General features: G+C 36.8%; 1 protein-coding gene across 4 annotated transcripts in view; it reads right to left on the bottom strand.

The window, feature by feature from the left end:
• Positions 1-21,822, bottom strand: part of LPIN2 (lipin 2) — a 43,981-nt gene that overhangs the window by 13,974 nt on the left and 8,185 nt on the right. For 3 of the 4 annotated variants that reach the window (XM_054652822.2, XM_054653119.2, XM_054652980.2), the window contains exons 1-8: positions 21,081-21,356; positions 15,876-16,076; positions 13,436-13,531; positions 9,763-10,061; positions 5,628-5,735; positions 1,585-1,708; positions 633-954; positions 293-392 (exon numbers count right to left, since the gene is read on the bottom strand). In XM_054652822.2, coding sequence (XP_054508797.2) covers positions 293-392; positions 633-954; positions 1,585-1,708; positions 5,628-5,735; positions 9,763-10,061; positions 13,436-13,531; positions 15,876-16,076; positions 21,081-21,167 — 1,337 coding nt within the window. In that variant the 5' untranslated portion in view covers positions 21,168-21,356. Of the gene's footprint in view, positions 1-292; positions 393-632; positions 955-1,584; positions 1,709-5,627; positions 5,736-9,762; positions 10,062-13,435; positions 13,532-15,875; positions 16,077-21,080; positions 21,357-21,822 lie in introns of those variants that run through there. The other variant, XM_054653134.2, reaches the window with a different exon arrangement.

Below are 21,822 nucleotides of genomic sequence, written 5' to 3'. Positions count from 1 at the left end.
ACAAGAGTATTTGTACAAAAGCAGTTTAAATGTACTCCCCTCTATGTCTGCAGAACATGCAGGTTCCACAAAGAGGAAAACTCTCAGTAGTCCCCTTCCATGTCATCTTTCAAAGTGTTTCTTGTCAAATTAGAATTTTCACAATGAGGTAAGTACTGAATGCTTCACAAAAGCCTAAAACCCTGAAGTCCAATTCTTTTTATCAGAACTGGCACATAAATAATACATGTAATGACGCAAGTCATGCAACTGCAGAATTACCCAGATTTACAGCATTTTACTTCAAAATTACCTTTTAGGAAAGTAGAGTGCTGCAACTTCAGGTTCCAAAGCCTTTAGGTCATCCAAGTAAATATCATCAGGGCCTTGATGATGACTTCGCTTGTGCACCCCTGTTAATTTTAATACTTAAGATTACTAAGATGAAGTTACCCAGACATGTTAAATACAAATATAATCATGGAAGATTCACACTTATTTGTATGCTTTTTAGTTCCAGAGTTTCATTATAATTTTAAACACATAAAATTTTAAATAGAAAAAACTGAAAAGTCACATTTATACTTTTTCCACTATGACCTCAAGTTTGGTAGATCACACTGAGGGTAAGAAACAAGAGCTTTATTCCATACCTTTCTTTTTTGAAGGAGAGTCAGTTTTTGCTGTTGGTTTTGTTTCTGGTAAAGGATCCATCAATATTCTGGACTGATGATCACCATCCATTGGCAATGGAAGTTGAGGTTCTGTGATTGCAGAAGCAAGAGAGTCTTTAACATCCATCTGCTTTAGGAGAGGATGAGTTCTTGGCTCAGGTTTCAGTACTGTACAGACAGAATCTTTCACATCATCGTCATCTTCAACTTCATCAGAGCTGAGGATAACCCTAAAATGAGTCTTCTCTGATGGAGTAATGGTAGCTGTTCTGCAATGTTCCAGTTTTTCCTTCTTACTTATCTGAAAAACAGAAGTCTAGTCAATCCTTTCACTCCATCTGTTCATGTTATTCCATTCTAAACATTCAATTCGTACTCATGGTACAAGTTCTCATCACACAAGGAAACCAGAAAATAACTTTAAAAAGTATTGTAGCAACATAAAACATGTTTTACCATATTAGCAAAATTCCCTGCAAAAGAATTTTCATAGGAGCTTATTACAATTTCAGTAAAGAAACTGGCATAGAGAAAGCACTGACTTCATCAAACCACAGCAAGGAGAAAGTTTAAGTGTGGATTTACCAGGGCCTTTGTTAGATACCAAATTTACTCTTATCAAGGCTACAGTTCCTCTAGAATGAAACAGAATTTACTCTACAACAAAGAAAATTAACTTCTTAAATTTTTTCCTTCAGGTTCTGACTAAAAATTCAAAAATTTCAGACTTTCACTGCTAGGTTTTCTGGGATTACTTTGTTGAGCAACTTTTGAACTCATCAAGCTGACTCTCTCTGCCTGCCACAAGGGGCTGCTACTTCCCCATTTCAGCTATATCTGAACAACAGGAGCAGATTTCCAATCCTCTCCTAGCAAAGTCTTAAATATGCCAAAAATCAGTTACAAAGTTAGAGACAATAAAGACATTTACCTTGGTTGACTCTGGGAATCCTCCCCATGTCCATTCCATGTGAGATTCAGATCTGAGTAAGCTCTCAGCAGGCTTAACTTCTAGTTCTGAATCACTTTTAGGGCAGACTTGCTCAGAGAAAGGGCTACCAAATCAATAAGAGTGAAAAAAAAAAAAAAAAGAAAAAAGAAAGCCAGTGTTTAAAATGCATTAATGCATTTGTTGTCCAGCTACTGTTGGTAGAGTTTTCAACAGCTTAACAGAGCTTCAATTATTTGGCAACATGGCAAGAAGCCCAGCAGGGTTTTCAAACGGTGAGAAATTAGGTTAAAACCAAAATCACATTAAAGACATTAAAGGACTTACATAGTGATCACACAAAACAGATTCCTCCACTGCATCTGCAGTGCAGGAATAGCTCTCCCTTCAGCCCATGTTCCATTTTTCAAACAGAAGAGGAACAAAACTAAAAAGTTCATCGAAAAGTAAGACAGAAAATAGTTTTAAATTCCTTAGCTCTGTAAAAATACAGCATTTCAGCTTGCTATGCAGAGACTTGAATAATAAAAGTCCTGCAAACATAACTCACAAGTGCACAAAACAACATCAATTCCCATTGCAGGGAAAAAACCATTCAGAAGATAACTTTGGAAAGGAAAAGGAGATTACTTGGAAACTTCCTTCAGATGTGTTTGGACGACATGACCTTTAAAATCCATCTTATTTTTCCTACAGTGGTTATTATCCATAAATCAGAAACAGACTTCTAAAATTTACTTCAGTCAAGATTACTTTTTAGCCAGAAGAACACCCTACAAAATGCTAGAAAGGAGCGATTTCAAAATCATTTAGCACTTAGGATGTTAGAGATTAAAGGAAACTCAAGGTTTTGTCTACCCTTCCTTGAATAGGGCAATTATATTCCATATTCTAGAAATGCTGCTCTTTTTACGCTTTGACATTCAGAACATATTATGGTTTGGGTTTATATAAACAAACCTCAGTATTTGAATTTAAACTGCCGGGACCAGAACTGGACACAGCCCTCCATGTGTGGCCTGACCAGCACTAAAAGGAGAGGGATAATCACATCTGTCTCTGCCACTAATGCCCTGTGGATGCAGCCCAGGATCCAGTTTGCCTTTGCTGCTTCAGCCGTGCTCCGCTGCCTCAGGCTCAGCTTGCTGTCCCCAGGTCAGCAAGGCTGCTCCCAGCCACACAGATCCCAGCTTGTGTTTGGCGTTTTGGTGGTGGCATCCCAGCACGCGATTGCACACTTGTTTTGCAGTTGCTGCACTTGTAATTTGTGATCTGGGTGCTAGACAATCTCTTTGAGGCTCCCTCTCCCATGAAAGCTTGGGCCAGATGAACTTTTGAGGTCACTTCCTATTTGGGTTGTTCAATGATTTAATACTGAAAATTTTAAAGTAACTCCCTACAGGTATTTAATTTATGGATTTTTTTTTCCATACAAAATTCCTGCGAGGATTAGTTACCTAATTCAGCACCATATATCAAACTTTCTGAAGGTTTGAGGAATTCAGGTTTTGTAGTATCATACAGGACTAAACTATGATCATAATTCAGATTGCAAAAATTGACGTTACACAGATCACAATCCAGACAGTAAGAATCCCTCATATTGTTCTGAGAGGACATCCTAAAAATCCAAGATATCAGGACATTTAAACATCTCTACAATGGTGAGTTGTCATCTCAGTTGACTTCCAGCCTTCATCACCCATGGACGCAAAAAGAAAACTGGAATCTTCCCCCTCAGTTCTCCATTAACAATGTCATACAGGAATGACACTTTCTGTATTGTTGAAGAGCTTGTTTAAAGTGACACACTGATGAAAATACATGTACACCTTTGTTTTCAGGAAGAACATGAACTAACTCTCCCTACATGTCAAATAATTTGTTCCACCTACACCACAAGTCACCTGGAAGCTATGCACAATATTAACCTCTTTCTAAGTCTAATTCTTAATATTCAACATTTCCTGCAAAAGACCGAATATTTCAGGGCTTTGGGACTCTAAGCCTATTCTATTTCCCTCAAGGTATGTTTTTCACTGTCACTCTCAGGCAGAAGTGTTTAATCAAAAGACCCATGCTTGTAATAGTGACCAGCTGCGCCAACATTGCCAACAGGCAGAATACTGATAGTATCAGGTATCAAATAGTTAATAGTTGTACTTTCCATCTTATTACACTGAGTAGGGCAAACAGAAGTGTCCCCATGGAAAGGACTTGTGCTATTTTCTTCCTTGAGCTCCCTGCAAGGGTTCTGAAGAGCAAGACAACCAACCGAACTACAAGTTAGAAGTTAGTTAGCTTTTTCAGATCTCCAAAAAGGAGGTTATTAACACCAACCATTTCTCTTCCTCTGTACGACAGCTACATGACAAAATCTTTCTTTGATGGCTTGGGAGAAGTAATTTAAAGCAAAATTTCTCCTCCTAGACGGCTTGTGTCAGAGAACCCCTGACCCAACATCTCCCCCAAAGACAAAAAGGAAAATTGCCAATTTCTCTGTTGAACTGCAATCTGGACTGGATAGCTTTTTGTTAAAAACAACCCCAGAACTGTGAAAAGCCCTGATACCTCACATGAGGCACAAACAAGTTATTAGAGACGGGCCCCATAACACATAAATGAGAAGAGATGCATGAACCTCTCCCAGATATAACCTGCTAGTCTGTTAGCTCAGAGTTTTATAAACTGAAAATAAGTACCAGCCTCCGTGCTACAGTCATCTAGGTGATATAATAACGTGTCAGTCCTAAGGGTCAAACACTGTGACTGCTTTTCAGTCACAAACCACAAACCTTTGGGGAACATTTCAGGACTGCGTCTCATTAAGTGTAATTGAGGATGTGGTTGTCAGCCCAAAACATAAAAAGGAATGATAATGGGATTTCCTGTCCAACTGCTTCTGTTCATTAACAAGCTATGCACTGGGGGAATTAGCCGGCACCAAGCATGGTGTGGTACGTTCTGACTCCACTGAGGCCACAGCCCTGCAAACACCTGAAGCAGAGAGATCATACACATTTTAAAAAATATTGGCTGAAGGTTGAACTTTTCCATTCTGCACCACCTATTGATGCAGAAGGACATGTACCTGTGCACTGAGCAGGTAACAAGCAACAATGGCCATCATGGAAGGCTGACCAGTAATCCTCACTGACCTTGTGAATGTACCTGCTATGAGGCAGATTCCTCCATCAAATTGAAAAGCAGTACAACTAGACACTTGCCAAAGAGTGCAGATGAATCAAGATACTACTTAGCATGCTCTGTGAGACATATATGCCCTCTCCTGTACGTCCAAGGTTCAGGAAAACTACAAAATTTACCTCAAGTACTACCATATATGCACAAAATGCTTTCTTATGAATCTGGAAATTGAGGTTAGAGTGGTGAAATCCAAAGTGTGAGCCTTGAAAAATTACAAACTGAATGCAAGGGGAATAGCATGAACATCAGAATGTACTGAAGAGTGTACTTGAATGTATGTACAGAAGAGCCCTGGTCACTGAAAACTGACTGGGAAGCTGTATTATGCCATTTTTAAGAATCCACAGTCAACTGGTGATGATTTCAGTATCTCTGGACAAAGAAAAATACCAGAACTCCAGCAAATCCCCTGTTCTGAAGTGGAATATGATTCAGCTTCAGGATCTGGCTTTACCTTAAGCAATTAGGATTACTTCACACAGTAAAATGTACCTTAACATACCCATCACTTTTGTGTTCTGGCAGATCAAGTATTGCTTATGTTAGGGTGAATCATAGGGAAAATACAAACTTTCCATACCCTTCTCAGCTTGAGGGAAACTTGTTAACTGTATTTCCTCTCTTTAACATTGAAATAATACATTTTGTAAATTTCCCAAAGTTTCAAATTAGTATCAAGTGTTGCATTTGATATCACAGAAGTTGGGCAAGTTTGATAGTTTTACAGATGAGGGGGAAAATTAGTAAAAAGACATAGTAATTTTTTTTTATATAATTACTCATCATTACACAAATGATGACATTACAAAGTGACTTACTTCTCCAGAGGGGACCAGTCTCCATCAGATAAGGGGTAATGGTCTTTCGAATGATAAATCAAAGATTCTTTTTGTTCTTCGCCCTTTGGTGATGAATTTGAGGATCCTCTGTGGAGACACATAAGACATTAAGTCAGCTATAAGAAACCTGTGTTACTAATTCAGAAAGAAAAGAAACTACATAGATGTTATTTAAAAAAATCTAAGAGCAAAAGTAAGGAGTGTATAGCTTAAAGGATTTGTTGTTTGCAAAACAACTTTATGTAACTTCAAAAGTATTTAAAGACTATTATTAATACTTGAAAATACTTCAAATTTTAAAATCTACTACTCCTGGAAGTTAATACTGAAGAAATCACAATAGCATAAATGATACTACACTACATGAGTAACAGTTAGTGATTTTACTCTATACAGGCAGATAATATTATAATATTAACAAAACACAAAGATGAACATAAACTTTTACACAGTGAACTTTACTATGTGACTTTTACAATCACTGGAAAAGTTGAACTAGAAAGGTTAGTTTTGACAATGTACATTTGACAGATTAAAACAGTAAGAAACCAGGGGTAGGTACTAGCATCACAACTTACCCAAGAGCTTACAGATTAACATCAACTACAACAAGGAGATAAAATAATGCACTTTTCTGAACAGTGGGGTTTGTTTTGCACTGGCAAGTCTACTCAATATCTACATCAAAGACCCACATCCAACCAACAGTAAGGCTCACTGAACAGGTATACACCCTATTTCACATAGAAGTCCCCTTGAAATATTACCATCATAAAGTACTTCAGATCTTTTTATAGCTTTCTGAATTAAACTGAATAAATACCTATTCTCAGGACACAACTAACTTGTCTGAGGTTAGATCAAGGGCATCATGGCTATACAGTAGATAAGAAAATAAGGAAGATATGACTGGAATTTGAGTGCAAAATGCAATAGACATTATTTAAAGCCATTATTATGAAAGGAAAAACTATTTTTATTCCAGTGCACAGTTGCACTGGATTTGTTTTGGAATGCTAATGCTCGTTTCTCTTATGGATGGAGGAAAGAAAACATTCTGCTATTATCAAATGTGTAAATATTTATAATTTGCATGCCTACTCAATTAGACACTAAGCAGTTACAGTGATCTACCTCATTTGCACAAGTCTTTCATTTGGAAGACAGTCTAGGTTATGGTAAATGCTGAAGTCTAAAAATGTTTTCTTAGCTCCACTTCTTATTCTGCAGTAGTATTCTTATGAAACCTGATGATGCTGCCTGACTTAAATGGGAACTGCAGAGACTGTACATCCTTTGTGTTCATAAACTAAGCTAAGTCTGACAGAAACGTGTTTCATGCTATCGTTGTCGGCAGTACTAAGCATCTCCAAAGGAGGAAAAAAAAGTATGATTAACAACTAAGTAAACACAAAAAAAATATTAGAGGACCTTAATATCTTCAGTGGGGAGGGAGGCAGGATGACACATGGGTGGTACTGAACAAATTTTATTCACTGGAAATTAGCAACAAGAAGGATTCATACAAAGGATGCAAAAAATCAAATTTAACCGATAAGTGGATAAACACAAAAGTTAAATATCTAAATGTAGTCAAAGATTATTGAAAATACAAGGGGAAAAATCAGTATGCATCAACTTGTAACTTCAAGGTGCACTATCAACCTTAAGCTATTTATTTTGCAACATTTATAAATAGCACTACCACATCTTCTCATTGTTGTCCACTTTACATATAGTCTAAATAAACGTATACGATTTCAGAGACAGATAACGACTTTAACCCTTTAACACACTTAGCACTGGAGAAATAACGCAGCCTATTTCTGAGTTGTACATACTGTAACCTCAGTTTTTCTAATATTATTTTATATAAATCTAGCACTACTAACATATCTAAATCATAGCTGGAAAATACAAAGAACATACTTTGAAAAAAGCTGATAAAACACTTGGTAATAGATTTTCCCAAGAAACAGGAAACAGCTTGTTTTCTGCTTTATAAAAAACCAAAGAGATAAGACATTATACACTGGCACCTATGACTGAATTTTTGACCTTCCTGTTAAAACATCAGCCTCCCTTTTCCTTTCCTAGTTTCACTTTGAAACCTGAAGCCATGCCTAAGAACAGTTAAGTTTCTAATTTCTTATCTTTCTTCTTCCTTTTCAGAGCCACACATTTATAACTAAAAAAAAACCACCCAAGAAACAACCAACCAAAACAACATAACCTCAAACAAAACTACTGATACCACCTTACGCTCCCACAGGGTTTGAAGAGAAAACTTACAAACACTTTTTCACAACCTTATCTTTAGCTGGGAAGCAAACAAATGCATGCCTGTTGCAAGGCATTTTATTTTCTGCCCTGGTAGCTTGCTGAAATGAGTTTATATAAACTTGACTAACTGACAGAGAGCCACAAACCTAATGTATTTGGGCCTTCACCATTACAAAGTTTTTTTTGTTTCAGTTCTGCATTACTTGCTGCTCACAAGAAAACACCCTTTTACAAAATCTTCTTTTTGCTTTATAACACCCTGTCTGATAATGTACTTCTACTGCTGTTTCTGCTTATACACATTAAAAAAAAGTTTAGAAATAAAATGCCTTGCTAAACTTTCATTATAAAGAATAGACAAAATAAAACCAGAGTAAACTCTGGTTTTATTGATGAAAACACCAGGGTCTGTTCAGCTATGACTAAACATTCAACATTCTGATCAAACACATCATTTTTTATTCACCTCTAGACAAAGATAATTGCTAGAATAGCAATCTGAACCCTAAACACTGGATGAAAGCAGGCATTATTACAGCCATTACATGACATTCCTAAATACTTCACACATTTGTAATGACACATTAAATAAAGAAAAAACAATTATTGGGTTATATTTTCTCTCCTCCTGTACTTGACAGTTATTTTTATTTTTAATAGTTTTTACTATGACAAGTTTATTGCTGTCTTAATAACTGCATGCTAAAGACCAAGCAAAGTTCTTCCTTTACTTAAACTGAAAAAAAAAATTCAAACCAATCAAATCCCAAGACTTAAACAGAGCAGTGAATATCTAAATGACAATTCAGTGACATAAATATGACACTAATAAAATAAGGCAAATTAACTAAGAAAGCCACAGACACTCTAAAAAACACTTTAAAATCCAGATTTTGTTTGCTGTGTATTACTGGTCATAGGCATGATAACAGATTCATATTTTTCTGTTGCACTAACCTTTTTGTCTGGTGCTTACTAAATTTGAGACTCCTTTGAAGATCCCACTCCATACTTGAAGGAGTTTTTTCAATTGCTTTTTAGTCTCTTACACCAAAACTTTCTTTCTATTCTCAGACCTGATCTTGAATTTATTCAGCCAGTATTGCATTTAACAACAATGCCATCCAGTGAAACACCTAACTTTCTTGAAAACCAAGTCCTGATGAGTAGGCTTTTCCTGGATTTGAAGCATTTATATGCTTGATAGCTTTCCTTTATAACCTTAATCTTTCCTACCCTATCTTACCCTATAGACCTCTTCAGCTTATTAGTATGTGCTACCACTTTAGCACAAGCTCCCCTTTACTAAGAATTTATCCACCTCAAAATACAGGATTGATTTTGTTTCCTCTTTCCCCCTCCCCACCTTATTCACTCACATATAAAGAATTCTCCTTACTAACATGAAGGGACATTCATTTACATAATTTTCAGTTGCCATGGTAAGCTTCAGGTTACAGAGAAGCCAAATTCAGATGTGGTGGGCTACTGGCATTCCACTCTGCAGTCTATCTAGAGGCTACCAGACACACCAGAAGACCACTCTGCCTCATAAGAGAAATTCCACTGAAACTTTCTCACTCACAACAAATCATTGCAACACTTCTTCACCAAAATGGGCTTAACTGCATTTCATGCTCATTAAAAAAATGGCCCAATTTTAAGGCAAATCTGTGAAGATTTGGAAGATACCTGTTTGGAGTTTTGTTTGTTTGTTGTTTGCTGGGTAGAGCCTACCAAAACTTGTACAATACTTCCATGGAGGAAATAAACAAGTCACCTTTTAAATGTCCAGTGGTACAGTGAAAACAGCCACTACCTAAGAGCTTACCGTAGGGGCTGTACACTTTTCTCATCATCTGAGCTTATTTCCATTTCAAAAATGTCTTCAGTCCCAGCAGAAGAGATCTGATCTTCTTTCCTGCTATCTTGTTTGTATTTCTTTCTTCTTCTTTTTTTCTTTTTCACAGAACCTGGGGTGAATACAGTCTCTGTTTCTCCAGAATGTGGAATTTCTGAGTTTGCACATGTCCTCTCATTTTCTCCTGATTTCAAATGACTGTCAGTGTCTTTAAAAAACTGATCTTCAGTGGGTATTGGAGATGTCGCCAAATAAGCAGGAACTTTTTCCTAGGGGAAAAAAAAAAGAAAAAAAGAAAAAAAGAAAAAAAGAAAAAAAGAAAAGGCTATTTTTTTTCTGCTTTGTTTTGTGCACACAGTGTAGTTGTCAGCTACAGATTAATCTTTGGACCTATATTTAGACACAAAGATGACCAATGGTATGAAGATGATATCTAGAAAGGAACCAAGTTCATCACAAGAATGATTACAAAAAGTTCAGAAAAATGCATGCTAGTATTCTTACAGTTTTCACACAAAAACAACTGATTTTGCAGCAAGGTAAACACCCAGTCAGTGGAATGTTTTTGAAGTTATCTGCCCTGAGCATGCCAGTTCCAGGCTTATTAAATGTGTCAATAAAAAAAAAAAGGCTAATTAAATCCACTGCTGTTTATTTTGAAACAGATTCATGGGAAGGTACAGGTTGAAAGGGACATCTGGACACCATCTGGTCCAATCTTCTGTTGAAAGCAGGGCCTCAGGTTAGGTTATCCAGGACCTTGTCAGGCCAAAGGCTGAGTATTTCTGGTGAGGGAGTCTATCACTTCTCTAGGCAACCTATTCCTGCTTTTGTACAGAAGGATTTTCCTTATATCTAGCTGATATTTTCTCTATGCCCTTTGCCCCATCTTATGACTAGACAGCTTTGTGAAGAGAGTTCTGTAACTACCTTGTAGGTACTGCAAGACCGCGGTTAGATTCCCCTGAATCCTCTTTAGGCTCAATAGAGTAAGCTCCAGCAATTTTTTTTTTGCTATTTCAATTTCTCCAGCCCTCCACTGGGCTCTTTCCAACTTTCCATGTGTCTCTTGAACTGGCAAGGCCACAAGTGTGTTCCAGATTTATCTAACACACACCAGGCTGAGTGGGACAACCCCACATCCCTTCACCTGCTGGCTGTGCTATTGCTGATGCTACCTGGGATGCATTTGCCCTCACTGCAGCCTGGGCACTCTGCTGGCCAGGTGATGCAGAGCTGCATTTCATCCAGTCAGATCCAGCCTGCACTGCTGTGTGTGCCAGCTCACACTCCCAAGCCTTACGTGGGACTGCATGTGCATCTTAGTTAAAGCTTGGTGTGAATCTTGTTGGTCCAGTCTCCCAGCCTGCCAAGCTGGCTCTCTGTGGTGGCTTTTTCTGACCTGTCTACCTCTCCCCTCAGTTCAGTGTTACCCACAAAATTATAAAGGTGCCTTCAGTCATGTCATACATGTCAGACATTATTTATGTAAAGTATCTTTCAAAAAGAAAAAGTCAGCTATAATTTACTCACCTTAAAACCAACGTACAACCAGCCCTCAACTAATTACAACCCACTGCCATTTGAAGGAAAAGCTTTAGCTATGGACTGCCTGAGGTTTATTTACATTGTAACAAGACACTGAAAAGACACTGACACCTAGTCTGAAAGAAACACACTGGGTAGGGACAAAGACAAGATGGAACAAAGGCAGAAGAGAATGGAATTTGCATAGTGAAGAGAAAAAGATATGGAACTCAATTTCGTGGTAGAGAATAGAAATAATTACAAGATGTCTGTTATTTTACTGGACTCTTGTGCAGAAGGTTAGTCAGGAACACTGAGGAGACACAGCCAGAGCACTGACACTACTTTTGATGTGCTCCAAGTCTTATCTGCTATTTAAAACTAAATTCAAATTTTCATTGAATGAAGAGTTACAGAACAAATTTAGTTCCACTGACTGTAAAGTAGAGTGAAGTAGAGAAAGGAGAACAAAATACAGCCTTATGCAACATTGATGACACACAGATTTTGCATTATGAGAAACAATTGAAATCAAATGCCTACACCTAAATTGAAGTTAATATTCTGCACAATTAGTGATCAGTAACCAAGAATAACAAAATAAATTAAAAAAAAACACTCAGGAAAAGTTAAAAGAAAACTGGCTGGAAAATTGTCCGGATTTACAGGGATAGTAGTATTTATAAGGTGAGTGGTATTACTTCTGATTGTCAAGATGTGAAAAATGCAAAGACTGATCCCTTAAAGGACCTTTCTGAATGCCCCCAAAGGGGCAAAACAGAAATCAATGAGAGGTTTGTGATTTATCCCTTAAGCAGAGCTTCAAGAGGCAAACAAAGATGTTGATCAGTTGCAGGGGAAAAAAATGCCTAAAAGCAGTAAAAACAACTCAGTTTTGCTTTGTAGGAAGTTTTATCTATATTTTCAGCATGAATTACCAGCTTTCAAGAACACATTATACACAGATAAGGCATTCTTGTTATAAATCAAAATGTACTATGCAAGTGCAATAGCTCCTTTAAAACACTCTACTGGGGACAAAGGCAGTGGTTATCACCCTTCCTTTCTGAAAGTCATGAGAATGATCAGTTCTCATCATTGTCTGACACAGCCCAGATCTGTAAAAAACTGCTTTCAGTTTTTATTTTAATCATGGTGTACACATGACACAGAACCCAACCTTCCTCTTGTGAAGATGTTACTAATCCCTACCCCAAGTTCATTTGGTTATTTTTTTCTTCCACTTTAAATTGTATTTAACTCCTTTCAGTATGAGAGCTTCCTCTGATCCCTCAAAGTAAATAAGTAGCACCCTCAACTAAAAACTGGATCAGTATCATTTCCTTGAAAGACTGATTCCTAATAAACAGGAAATTATGCTTTATCTTTTACTTCTCTGAGAAAACTTTTTTTCCTCTCTTTTCTGACTGTTTTTCATTAAACCTTCTGGAACCTTGTATTTAGAACTACTTTCCTTCAGACTTGCTGAAAAATGCCAACAGACTCAAAAGCAATGCTCAGGACTGACCAATACTGTGATTGCATATCTCCCATATCCTTGGGAAATCAGAGTAAAAATGAACCATTATTCCTGTTTTTCAGAGGCTCATTAGCTTCCAGTTGCAAAAGATTCTTGCAAAATAAATTCTCAAGTCAAAGAAGTTACTGTTACCTGGTGAAAGTTTCATAAATAAAATCATGAAAAACTAGGCTAAAATTTGTAAGGCAAATTAAAAATATGCCCAAAAAACAGACTACCTTTATTAGTAGAAGCACAAGCTGTAATAACTCAAAGCAAAAATCATTGTAAGACACGGCAATGAGTATAACTGCAGTCAACAAGAATGAATTAACTAAAACAAAAAAAAAAACCAATCTTCAGCACATCTTCCAAATAATGCTCTAATTAATGAAAATAATTAGGTACTTTATTCTTACTGGCAGCAGAATTGTACAAAGCATCAAGCATCTTGGCAGCATATGAAAGAGATGTTAAGATTCAGTTACAGAAAATCTAGCTTTCACAGAAGTGAGGATATTGACAACACTGTATGAAACACTTTTAACCCATTACTGTGTTATTACTACATTGTAACAAGAAGCACAAAGTCCTTACATTTTCCTCCTCGGTTTCTTGCACAAAGAAAGCTTCTCCATTGTCACCCAATTTCATATGCAGATCAACAGCATCGCCATTAATTTCTATATCAATCTGTGGAAAGAGACAATTTATTGTAAATAATTCATCGTGGGGAAAGTGCTGACCTCACGGTCCACTTAGCTCTGAGAGTAAATTTTGTTTCGCTGTATAAGGGTGCCCCTTTCTCCTCTTTCTGACACAAGTCTGTCATAACAGTCTTTAATTTGTTCACTGGCAAAATACATCATGCTCCAGGCAGAGAGCCTAACACCCACAAGAAAAATAAGAAAAAAGAAATTGATATAAAGACGGAATCTTGTTAATACAATTATTGATATAGTCTTTATTTGATGGAAAAATGACTGAGACTGCTCAGATGTTTAAATCTCAATCTGAATTGAGGCCTGGTATGAATCTGAATCCTGAACACCAGAAGTTCCACCTGGAGGCCTCCTGGAGGCAGGCTTTGTCTGAAAGTGATAGGAGACTTGCCACAATTATTTCTGCAACTCAAGTTAGTGTTTCAGATTTTCCTGCTCATATGGGGGTATGACATAGGGCCACAACCCTTCTGCAATCATAGTGTTTTCATCAGAGAATAATGTTTTTATTGTACTAAAAAGGTACTTTTTAGCCAAGAAAACCCAGTATTGGTATTGGTAAATAACCAAACATGTACGGGGACTATACCCAAATTGTTAAGATAATCACTTTTCTTCTTCTCCACAATAACAGACTGATTTTGATCTGAAAATCATATATATTTCACTACTGTTTATTTTTAAAATATTTTCTTGTATTTCCAATTCAGCAACATGAGTTTAAAAAAACTCACCTTTTCTTTATACTGGTTTAGACATACAAACATTTCTCAGTTTAGTACCTATACCTCACACTGGTTTCTGGAGACTTCCATATTTACCTGAGTTGAAGCACAGATACACATACTTTGTGCTCCCACACATCTTGGGACTACAAATTGATCTTGGCCTCATAACATGCCAGAGAAAAATGCATCCACAATGCAGTAACACACACTCTATTGAAAGAACTGCGTGAACAGTAACTCCCAATATGGAGGAAACAAGGAGCAGCAGTCATTGACACAAGCAAAAGCTGAGAATTACACTGACAGTCTGGTACAACAGGAACCAAAAGTAGATGCTTCTACTATTCAACAGCTTTTTAGAGGTATCCAGAAGCTAAAAAACTCTCAAATTTGGTTCAGCTACTCAGAAGTGTATAAAGACATTTAACAACCTCTTATTTCAGACACTCTTGTAAGCATATCTCACTTGCCTAGATGTCAGAAAAAGTACAGATATACCACCTCTTCTACCCTGTTGAAAACTGTAATGTAATCTGTTACAAAATTGTTAAGGTAAATAAATTCTTTGTCATCAGCAAGCTCATTAAAATAAACACTAACAAGTGGGAAATCAAACAAAAAATAAACACAAAACTTGCTACTCACCTGGGTTACTATGACAAACATACAACTTTAATACATGTAATTCTAACTATTGACCTTAAACAAAAAAATGCCATGACCTAATTGCTCGTTCAGTTTCATTTTATTCTCTTTTTACAACCAAAATATAGAGATAGGGGTAGCTTCCTGCAATAACAATTTACTTCTTAAAAGAGCAGAACATAATCCTGAGGGTTTATGTCTTGTTTAAATCAATTCATCTTTTGGTAGCACACCCACATGCCATACACAGTATTCCTTACTGACAGTAAAGTCCCCCTACAACAGCTCCATTTTCCAGCCAACCCAACCCAACTCACTCTCTTGGCATGATTAACAAAGCCTATGGGAAGGGGATGGAAGGACAATCTGCTTGGGTAGCACCATCTCAGAATGGCTGGATGGGAAACTGTACCAGGCTCTCTTTCAAACACGCCCACAAAGGAACAAAGCTTCAGTCTCAGTTTTCACTTGCTTGTGGATGTTAATAACTGCATTTTTTATTGCAAATCAGCCTTGAGCACAGCTACAAGAAGCAATATTTATAACAGGTCACCAACACTTAACATATGCTCTGTTAGTCCTTCAGACAATCCAAAAAGAGTTGCTTACATCAGGGATCAGTTAAATAACATTAAGCATTTCTTTTCCAGCATACTTGGATAAGTAAACAAATAGCCCCATGTAAACATTTTAAAACTGTGAAGTCTATATGTGGTATTTGTCTTTTTGCATAGGCCTAGAGTTGTCACCGTTTTTCTTTCACAGTATTTTTGCAGAGTCCTTAGATAACCACAATGTTTTGCACTCTAAAACCACCACCCTGTACAGCATTTATGAGCAACAGCTCTGGACTAAACCAGCCTGCTAAGTGGGAATGTGGGGGGAAGGGAAGGGAAGGGACTAGTTCTCAAAACTTTGTTTTGGCCCACTTTCTGAACTCACCACTTTCTCTTTAGAGCGCAGTACACCAAGCTTCCCGAAGCGGACATGGAAAGGGGAACACTGGTATGTCCCATCCTGCTGCCGGACCACAATGACATCGATGCATCCCGAAAGGGTTGCCTGATTAATGCCTTTGTACAGCTCCTTCACAGTAACCAGGACTTGTCCTGCAAGTTGCCCCACGTAGTTCATAGTCTGAGACTAAGGGAGAGAAAGACAAAAAAAGTAAGTAAATTTAAAACACAGTAGGTTTTTTAATTTTTAAAAAAACATTTATATAGATAAGCAATGACATTTATCAATTACTCTACTGTAACAAGCTTTATACAAATGTTTTCAAGAATCAACAGAACTTTGAGGCAATCCTCATATCACTAAAAGTATCCAGAGTTATAAAACTTACTCCTAATGCATTATCAACTTGAATCTATGACTAATTAAATACTTCAAATAAAATTCTGAAGGACGTCATTTCTAGACCTCAAAGCCTAGATTTACGTGATGCTTAATAACTCAGATAAGCTAAAAAGAAAAATTCACTCTCCAGAGGACTGCCTGCTTAATACAACCAATCCTATATGGAAAATGGAGATAATTGTACATAAGGATGCAAAAAAAAAAATCTTACAAGTCAGGAAAAGGTATGTAGAACATACTGCATGTAACTCTTCCTTTACAGCTCTGTATTTCAGAAAGAGCTGAGTCATCTTAGAGAAATTATCAAAGTATGTAATGGGAGAAAAGAGATGCATACATTAATGAGATTATGCTACAGTAAACAGGATAAAGAGCACAGAATCACTTACTGAAAATTCTATCTAATCAATTAAAAATACTTAAGTAAATGAATGAATTCTGCATGTCTTTCAGACTAAGAACACAATTTGAACTAATAAGAAATGGAAGTCCAAAGATTTCTCAGAACATCTGAGCTTGAACAGGAAGAGGAGGGAAAACTGTGAAAATGTTCTGATAGAAACCTAAGTGCAACTCTTCCTCATTCTACCTACCATCTTCTCCCTCCCACCCAAAAGTCTGCTACAAGCTCATTTAAAAAACATCCAAGCAACTGCAGCCTCTGAAGTTAAAGATATTTAAGAGAACAAAGAACCACTGCCAACAAGCAAAACGCATAACACTGAACACATAAAAGAGCCTAAATTATATATTTTTTTTAAAAAAACTATTTTGGGATATTATTTCTAGAAAAAATCTACAATGATTTTTTTTCCTGTTTGCATTTCTATTTTTATTCGTCACTGAACAAGGTTTAGGATTCTTCTTAATACCTCTAAACAAAACCAGGCTGCATTACAACAGTTCTTCCTACTGATACTGCTTAATTGTCTATATAATTAATCAGTTATTCTTTTTTGAGCCTCCAAAGTCTTCCTTACAGTAACACAGGGTATCTTACACTCACCCAAAAGTGACCATTTTTGTGGCATGTCTATACTGACAGAATTGTAAACAGGCAAGAAATCTAAAACTACTTTCACACAGCAGCTATGGAAACATTTTTCTCCATCTCAGGCTTCTCATACATTCCTGAATCATATTAATGTTTTTTTAAAAATAATTCCTTCCTCTTCACAAGACTTACAAAGGAAGGTGGAGGCTTTCCAATACAGGTTTAACAGTGTTTTGAAATTATCCACAGAATTACTATGCTAGGTTAACGTGCTAGAGAATTTTTTCCCTGTAGTCTGTTGATGAAGACAAAAAGAACAGACTGTCATTGAGTGAGTCATGAGATTAGGAGGATGGACTCTCTACCAACATTAGTCATTAATTCAGTTTCATCTGTAAGTAGCTTCACATACAACTATAAAACTGATTGCTTGATAGTGAAGTAATAGCTCACTCCTGCTAAAGAGGGAAGGTCTCACTTCAACCTTTCCTCATCTGACCCTCTTAATGAGCTGATTTTAGCTCCCTGACACAGCTGGAAAAAGTCTACCATTTTTTGTTGTTGTTTGTTTCAGCAGGTTGTTACTAAGTTAGATCAGCTCATTAAGCAGAACATGACAAACACCTGAGTCATGAGGCCCCGAGCAGCACCAGAGAGCTAGGGGGGAAAAAAAAAAGTCAGGGAACTGAACATCTTTTTGACAAGTGAGGTATTTGCTGCATCTCATGGAACTGTAACCCAACACAGAGATGTTACAGTATCTCTGCTTTCCTGTTGAAGCAATTAGTCTTCACCTAATATGACAGTCATGTTTAAACTTAATCTCATGAAAAAAGAAAATCTTTAATGCATAATCATTATCATTCATGGCTCTAAGTTGGCCACTTCCAAGAGCTGTCTACAGTATCAGCTTAGAAAGAAAAGTTGATTTATTGTCACCAAGGAGACAGCATTTGTTAAAATAAATGTTTGACACAATCAGGAATAAAAGTCTTTAACAGGATCCCCATTCCATGTATTTCATTTCAGCAAACAGGACTAGAGAAGTGGACATTAGCAAGAAATTCTCTAAGATTTAAGTAGTGACTTCTTAAAGGATCAAAATTTCACACCTTCTGCTAAGAACTGAGTTCAGATGATAAATAACCTAGTTTTTCTCACATACATGCTAACTTGACCATAGAAATTTACCATACAACCCACACAAGACCAAAGCATTCACCTATTTTACACATATTCTTGCCTTTCTGTAGCAAAAGTATCCTGTAGCAATGTTCTCTCCTCGACAGGTATCGGTTTCATTTCCGTAGCTCATAGCACAGCCACTTTTATGAACATACATGCACTGAATAACCTGAACATTTGAAAGTTCATAACCAGTTCACTCTTACATCGGGAAAAGTCATGAACTTTTGTACCCAGTGAGTATTAAAAACATTGCTTATAAGGAAAGTAGCTTTTTATCATCCAAGTCTCAATGTAAATGTTGTTTTGTACATTGCAAGTAAACCAAAGTAGATAAAGGTAATAAACTAATGCACATTATTGCTTACCAGGCTGCAATTCAGCTTTTAACATAATGGTTCACTTTGCAAGATAAACCTGTTATATAAGAAAGTTCAAAATGTAGCAAGAAACCGATCAAATAGAAACGAAGTGTCACTAATACCTGAGAAACACACCATTTAATCTCAAATGTCAATAGAAGCCCTGCTGGGAGATTTTAACATTTGCAGGGCTAGGAATGGGTTGGAGTTTTGTTTGGGTTTGTTTGTTTTCCTTAAATGTTATTGTATATTGCTGGAAAACTTGTGCTGAACAAGTACAGAATCAGACTACAGCGAGAAAGGAACAGTGTAAAATGTTACTGTGTTAGTTTTTGCAAATGCAATAGAAATATCCTGATCACAGCATAACCAATAAGACAAAATATTTTCTCGTTAATACTTTTTGTGTCATGTTTAGTAACCATTTCTTAAATATCACTGCCTTGAAAGCAGAGAGCAGTATGCCTTCCTAACCTCCTATAAAAACCTAAAAAGCATGCTGATTGCTAGTTTAGAAATTCAGGACAAAAGCCTGATGGAAAAGACAAACTAAGAAAGGCAAGGCAGTAACACTTCACAATGCTGTTTAGTTTTAATTTTTATTTCTTTTAATATCCAGAATCTATACATTGCCTGATGCAGTGAAATTCCAGAACTCTGCATAAAAACTGAGATTAATGCAGCTCACTACTACTTACTCACTTTACATTAATGCAGCTCACTACTTACTACTTACAGCAAATTAAAAGGCTATGAATACCTGAGGTATATGTAAGCAGACACGTTCTTTGTGACTTCTGAGGCTCCAGAAAGACTGATTTTTGAATATTTATGCAATGCTACCTCGTTTACAAAAATTCTTACAGCTGAATATATTAATACCACCAAGATAAGTGCAACTGTAATTGGAATGGGGGAAAGAATCTCTATGCCATATCATGAAAATATTTTTTTTTCTGGCAATAAGCCATTGCACTGGCAAAAGCTGAAACTGAAACTGCTTTGGTTTTATAACTTTCTTTTACTGAGAGAGCATAAAAGTAAATACAAAATAAAAAATATCTCCTTCAGCAGTTCAATAACTAAAACGACTCAACTTATAAAATACTCAAATCAGTGCAACTAAAATTAACCCTGAATATGCTGTTTGACTTTCTCATGTTATAGAAGTGGCTCTCAAAAATAATAATTAAACACTACTCCACCTCAGAGTACCTGATATGCTTTAGATGACAAACAAGACAAACATTATCACAACATGCTTACATTAGCATAACCTGAGCAGGAGGTTTTGTGGATAGGAATTATATCTCTGTACCATTAACAAAGATGTTATTTTAGCTGCCACTAGACCAACATGTTTTCTTCAACATATTTTTAGTGTTATTCAGTAATATCCATATAGAGATGCAAAATGTAATCAAAAGTCTGTCCACAATAGGTGTTTTCTGTGCATATGGAGAACCACTTTACTAATGGTAAACTGCATTTTTTGGGTTCTTAAAGCCATCACCTTTTATGTAAGTGCACTCATGAATGTGCCTAGCTCAACAGGAGAAAAAAAAGAGTGCAAGTTACTCAAAGGCAAGGTTTCAGATTGCTCTAGAGAGCTACAACTTTAAAGGGCACAAATTTTAACTATCACTGGAAAAAAAAAGTTACTTAGAAGCAGATCGTAGCTTCCAGTAGCATAGATATTCATATACTCCATTTATTTTGAGATACATTTAGAGGGTTAAAATGTGTCTAATGCCACATGATGTAAACAGCAAAGAAGTTGTATTTGTTTCAAGAGATTAGGCAGAATAAAATAAAAAACATGCAGAGCAGTGGTTTACCTCAATTTATCTCACTCTGTCTATATTTGCATACATATAAATTTATGAGGCAGAAGCTTTCCTTAAGCAGAGAAAATCTTCAGCAAGTGTTTTACTAGTTTCTATTTTGTACTCTGAAAAAACTGGGGGGGAAATGACCCCCCCCTGTCAAACAGGACCACTGTAGCATCAGCTCTACTCAACAAAAACATCTTTGTTCCCAAGTAAAGATTTTAATTGGGGGTTTAGGATTGCTCCTAGTGCTGCACAGAGCAGTTATGGAACAAAATCAGGAAACAAAGTAAGCCTGTTGAATGCCTAATTAAAGTCTTCCACATACTATTAAATATAGGCAGCCAATTTTTATATATTTTAACTGTGTTATAGGAAATTATATACCCATATTTAGCAATAAATCTGTGGAACTCACCAAGATTCCAGAAGGAACCTTTTCATGGGCAGCAACATCACTTCTATTTGAGTCATCTTCAAGAACATCCTTTTCTGAGTTATGCATCTCAGAAAACAGAAAACTAACTTTCCACAATACAGGTAAATGAAAAAATTACATCCATAAGAAAATGTTGTAGCAGCATTTCTTCTCTTCTCATAGAAGCAGAAGAACTATGTAAACCTTCTGGTCTCTTAGAGGAAACTGCTTGGTATACATTCCCACGCAGAATTATGAGTAAAAAGGAAGTGCTTCTTTAAGAAAGCTCACACAGAAACTCCCTCACCAATAGGCTTTGCTTGAAATGTCCCAGCCCCCTTGCACCCTCCGAGATAAGTGACAACACGGGCTGACTTTGCCATATGTTTGCACTGATAGGTGATGATCTTGGTTTGCATCACGTCACATGACTACAGCTGAAGCTCCCATGAAAACAGGGATTTGGTTAATGATTCCTAAGCAAAGTCTACATTAGCTCACTTGGAGACTTTTCACCCACTGTTGCAACTCCAGCACTGGCAGCAGCACTCAAAGTCCTGGTTCAGCCTAAGTCAAGACTGCCTGCTGACACTCCATGTGCTGCTCCCTCTGCTGATGGCGTCACTGGGGCAGCCAGGCATGTTTGATACAGCAAATTTCACAACGTTTCAGGGTCTGCTATTCACGAACTTTTCTCCCTCCTTCTTGAAATTGAAATTACATAATAATAGCAAAGAGACAA

Source organism: Agelaius phoeniceus, chromosome 1 (assembly GCF_051311805.1).
Source record: "Agelaius phoeniceus isolate bAgePho1 chromosome 1, bAgePho1.hap1, whole genome shotgun sequence".
In the NCBI taxonomy this organism is placed as follows: Eukaryota; Metazoa; Chordata; class Aves; order Passeriformes; family Icteridae; genus Agelaius; species Agelaius phoeniceus.
Note: the sequence above shows the minus strand (reverse complement) of the source record. Positions and strands in the feature narration are given on the sequence as shown.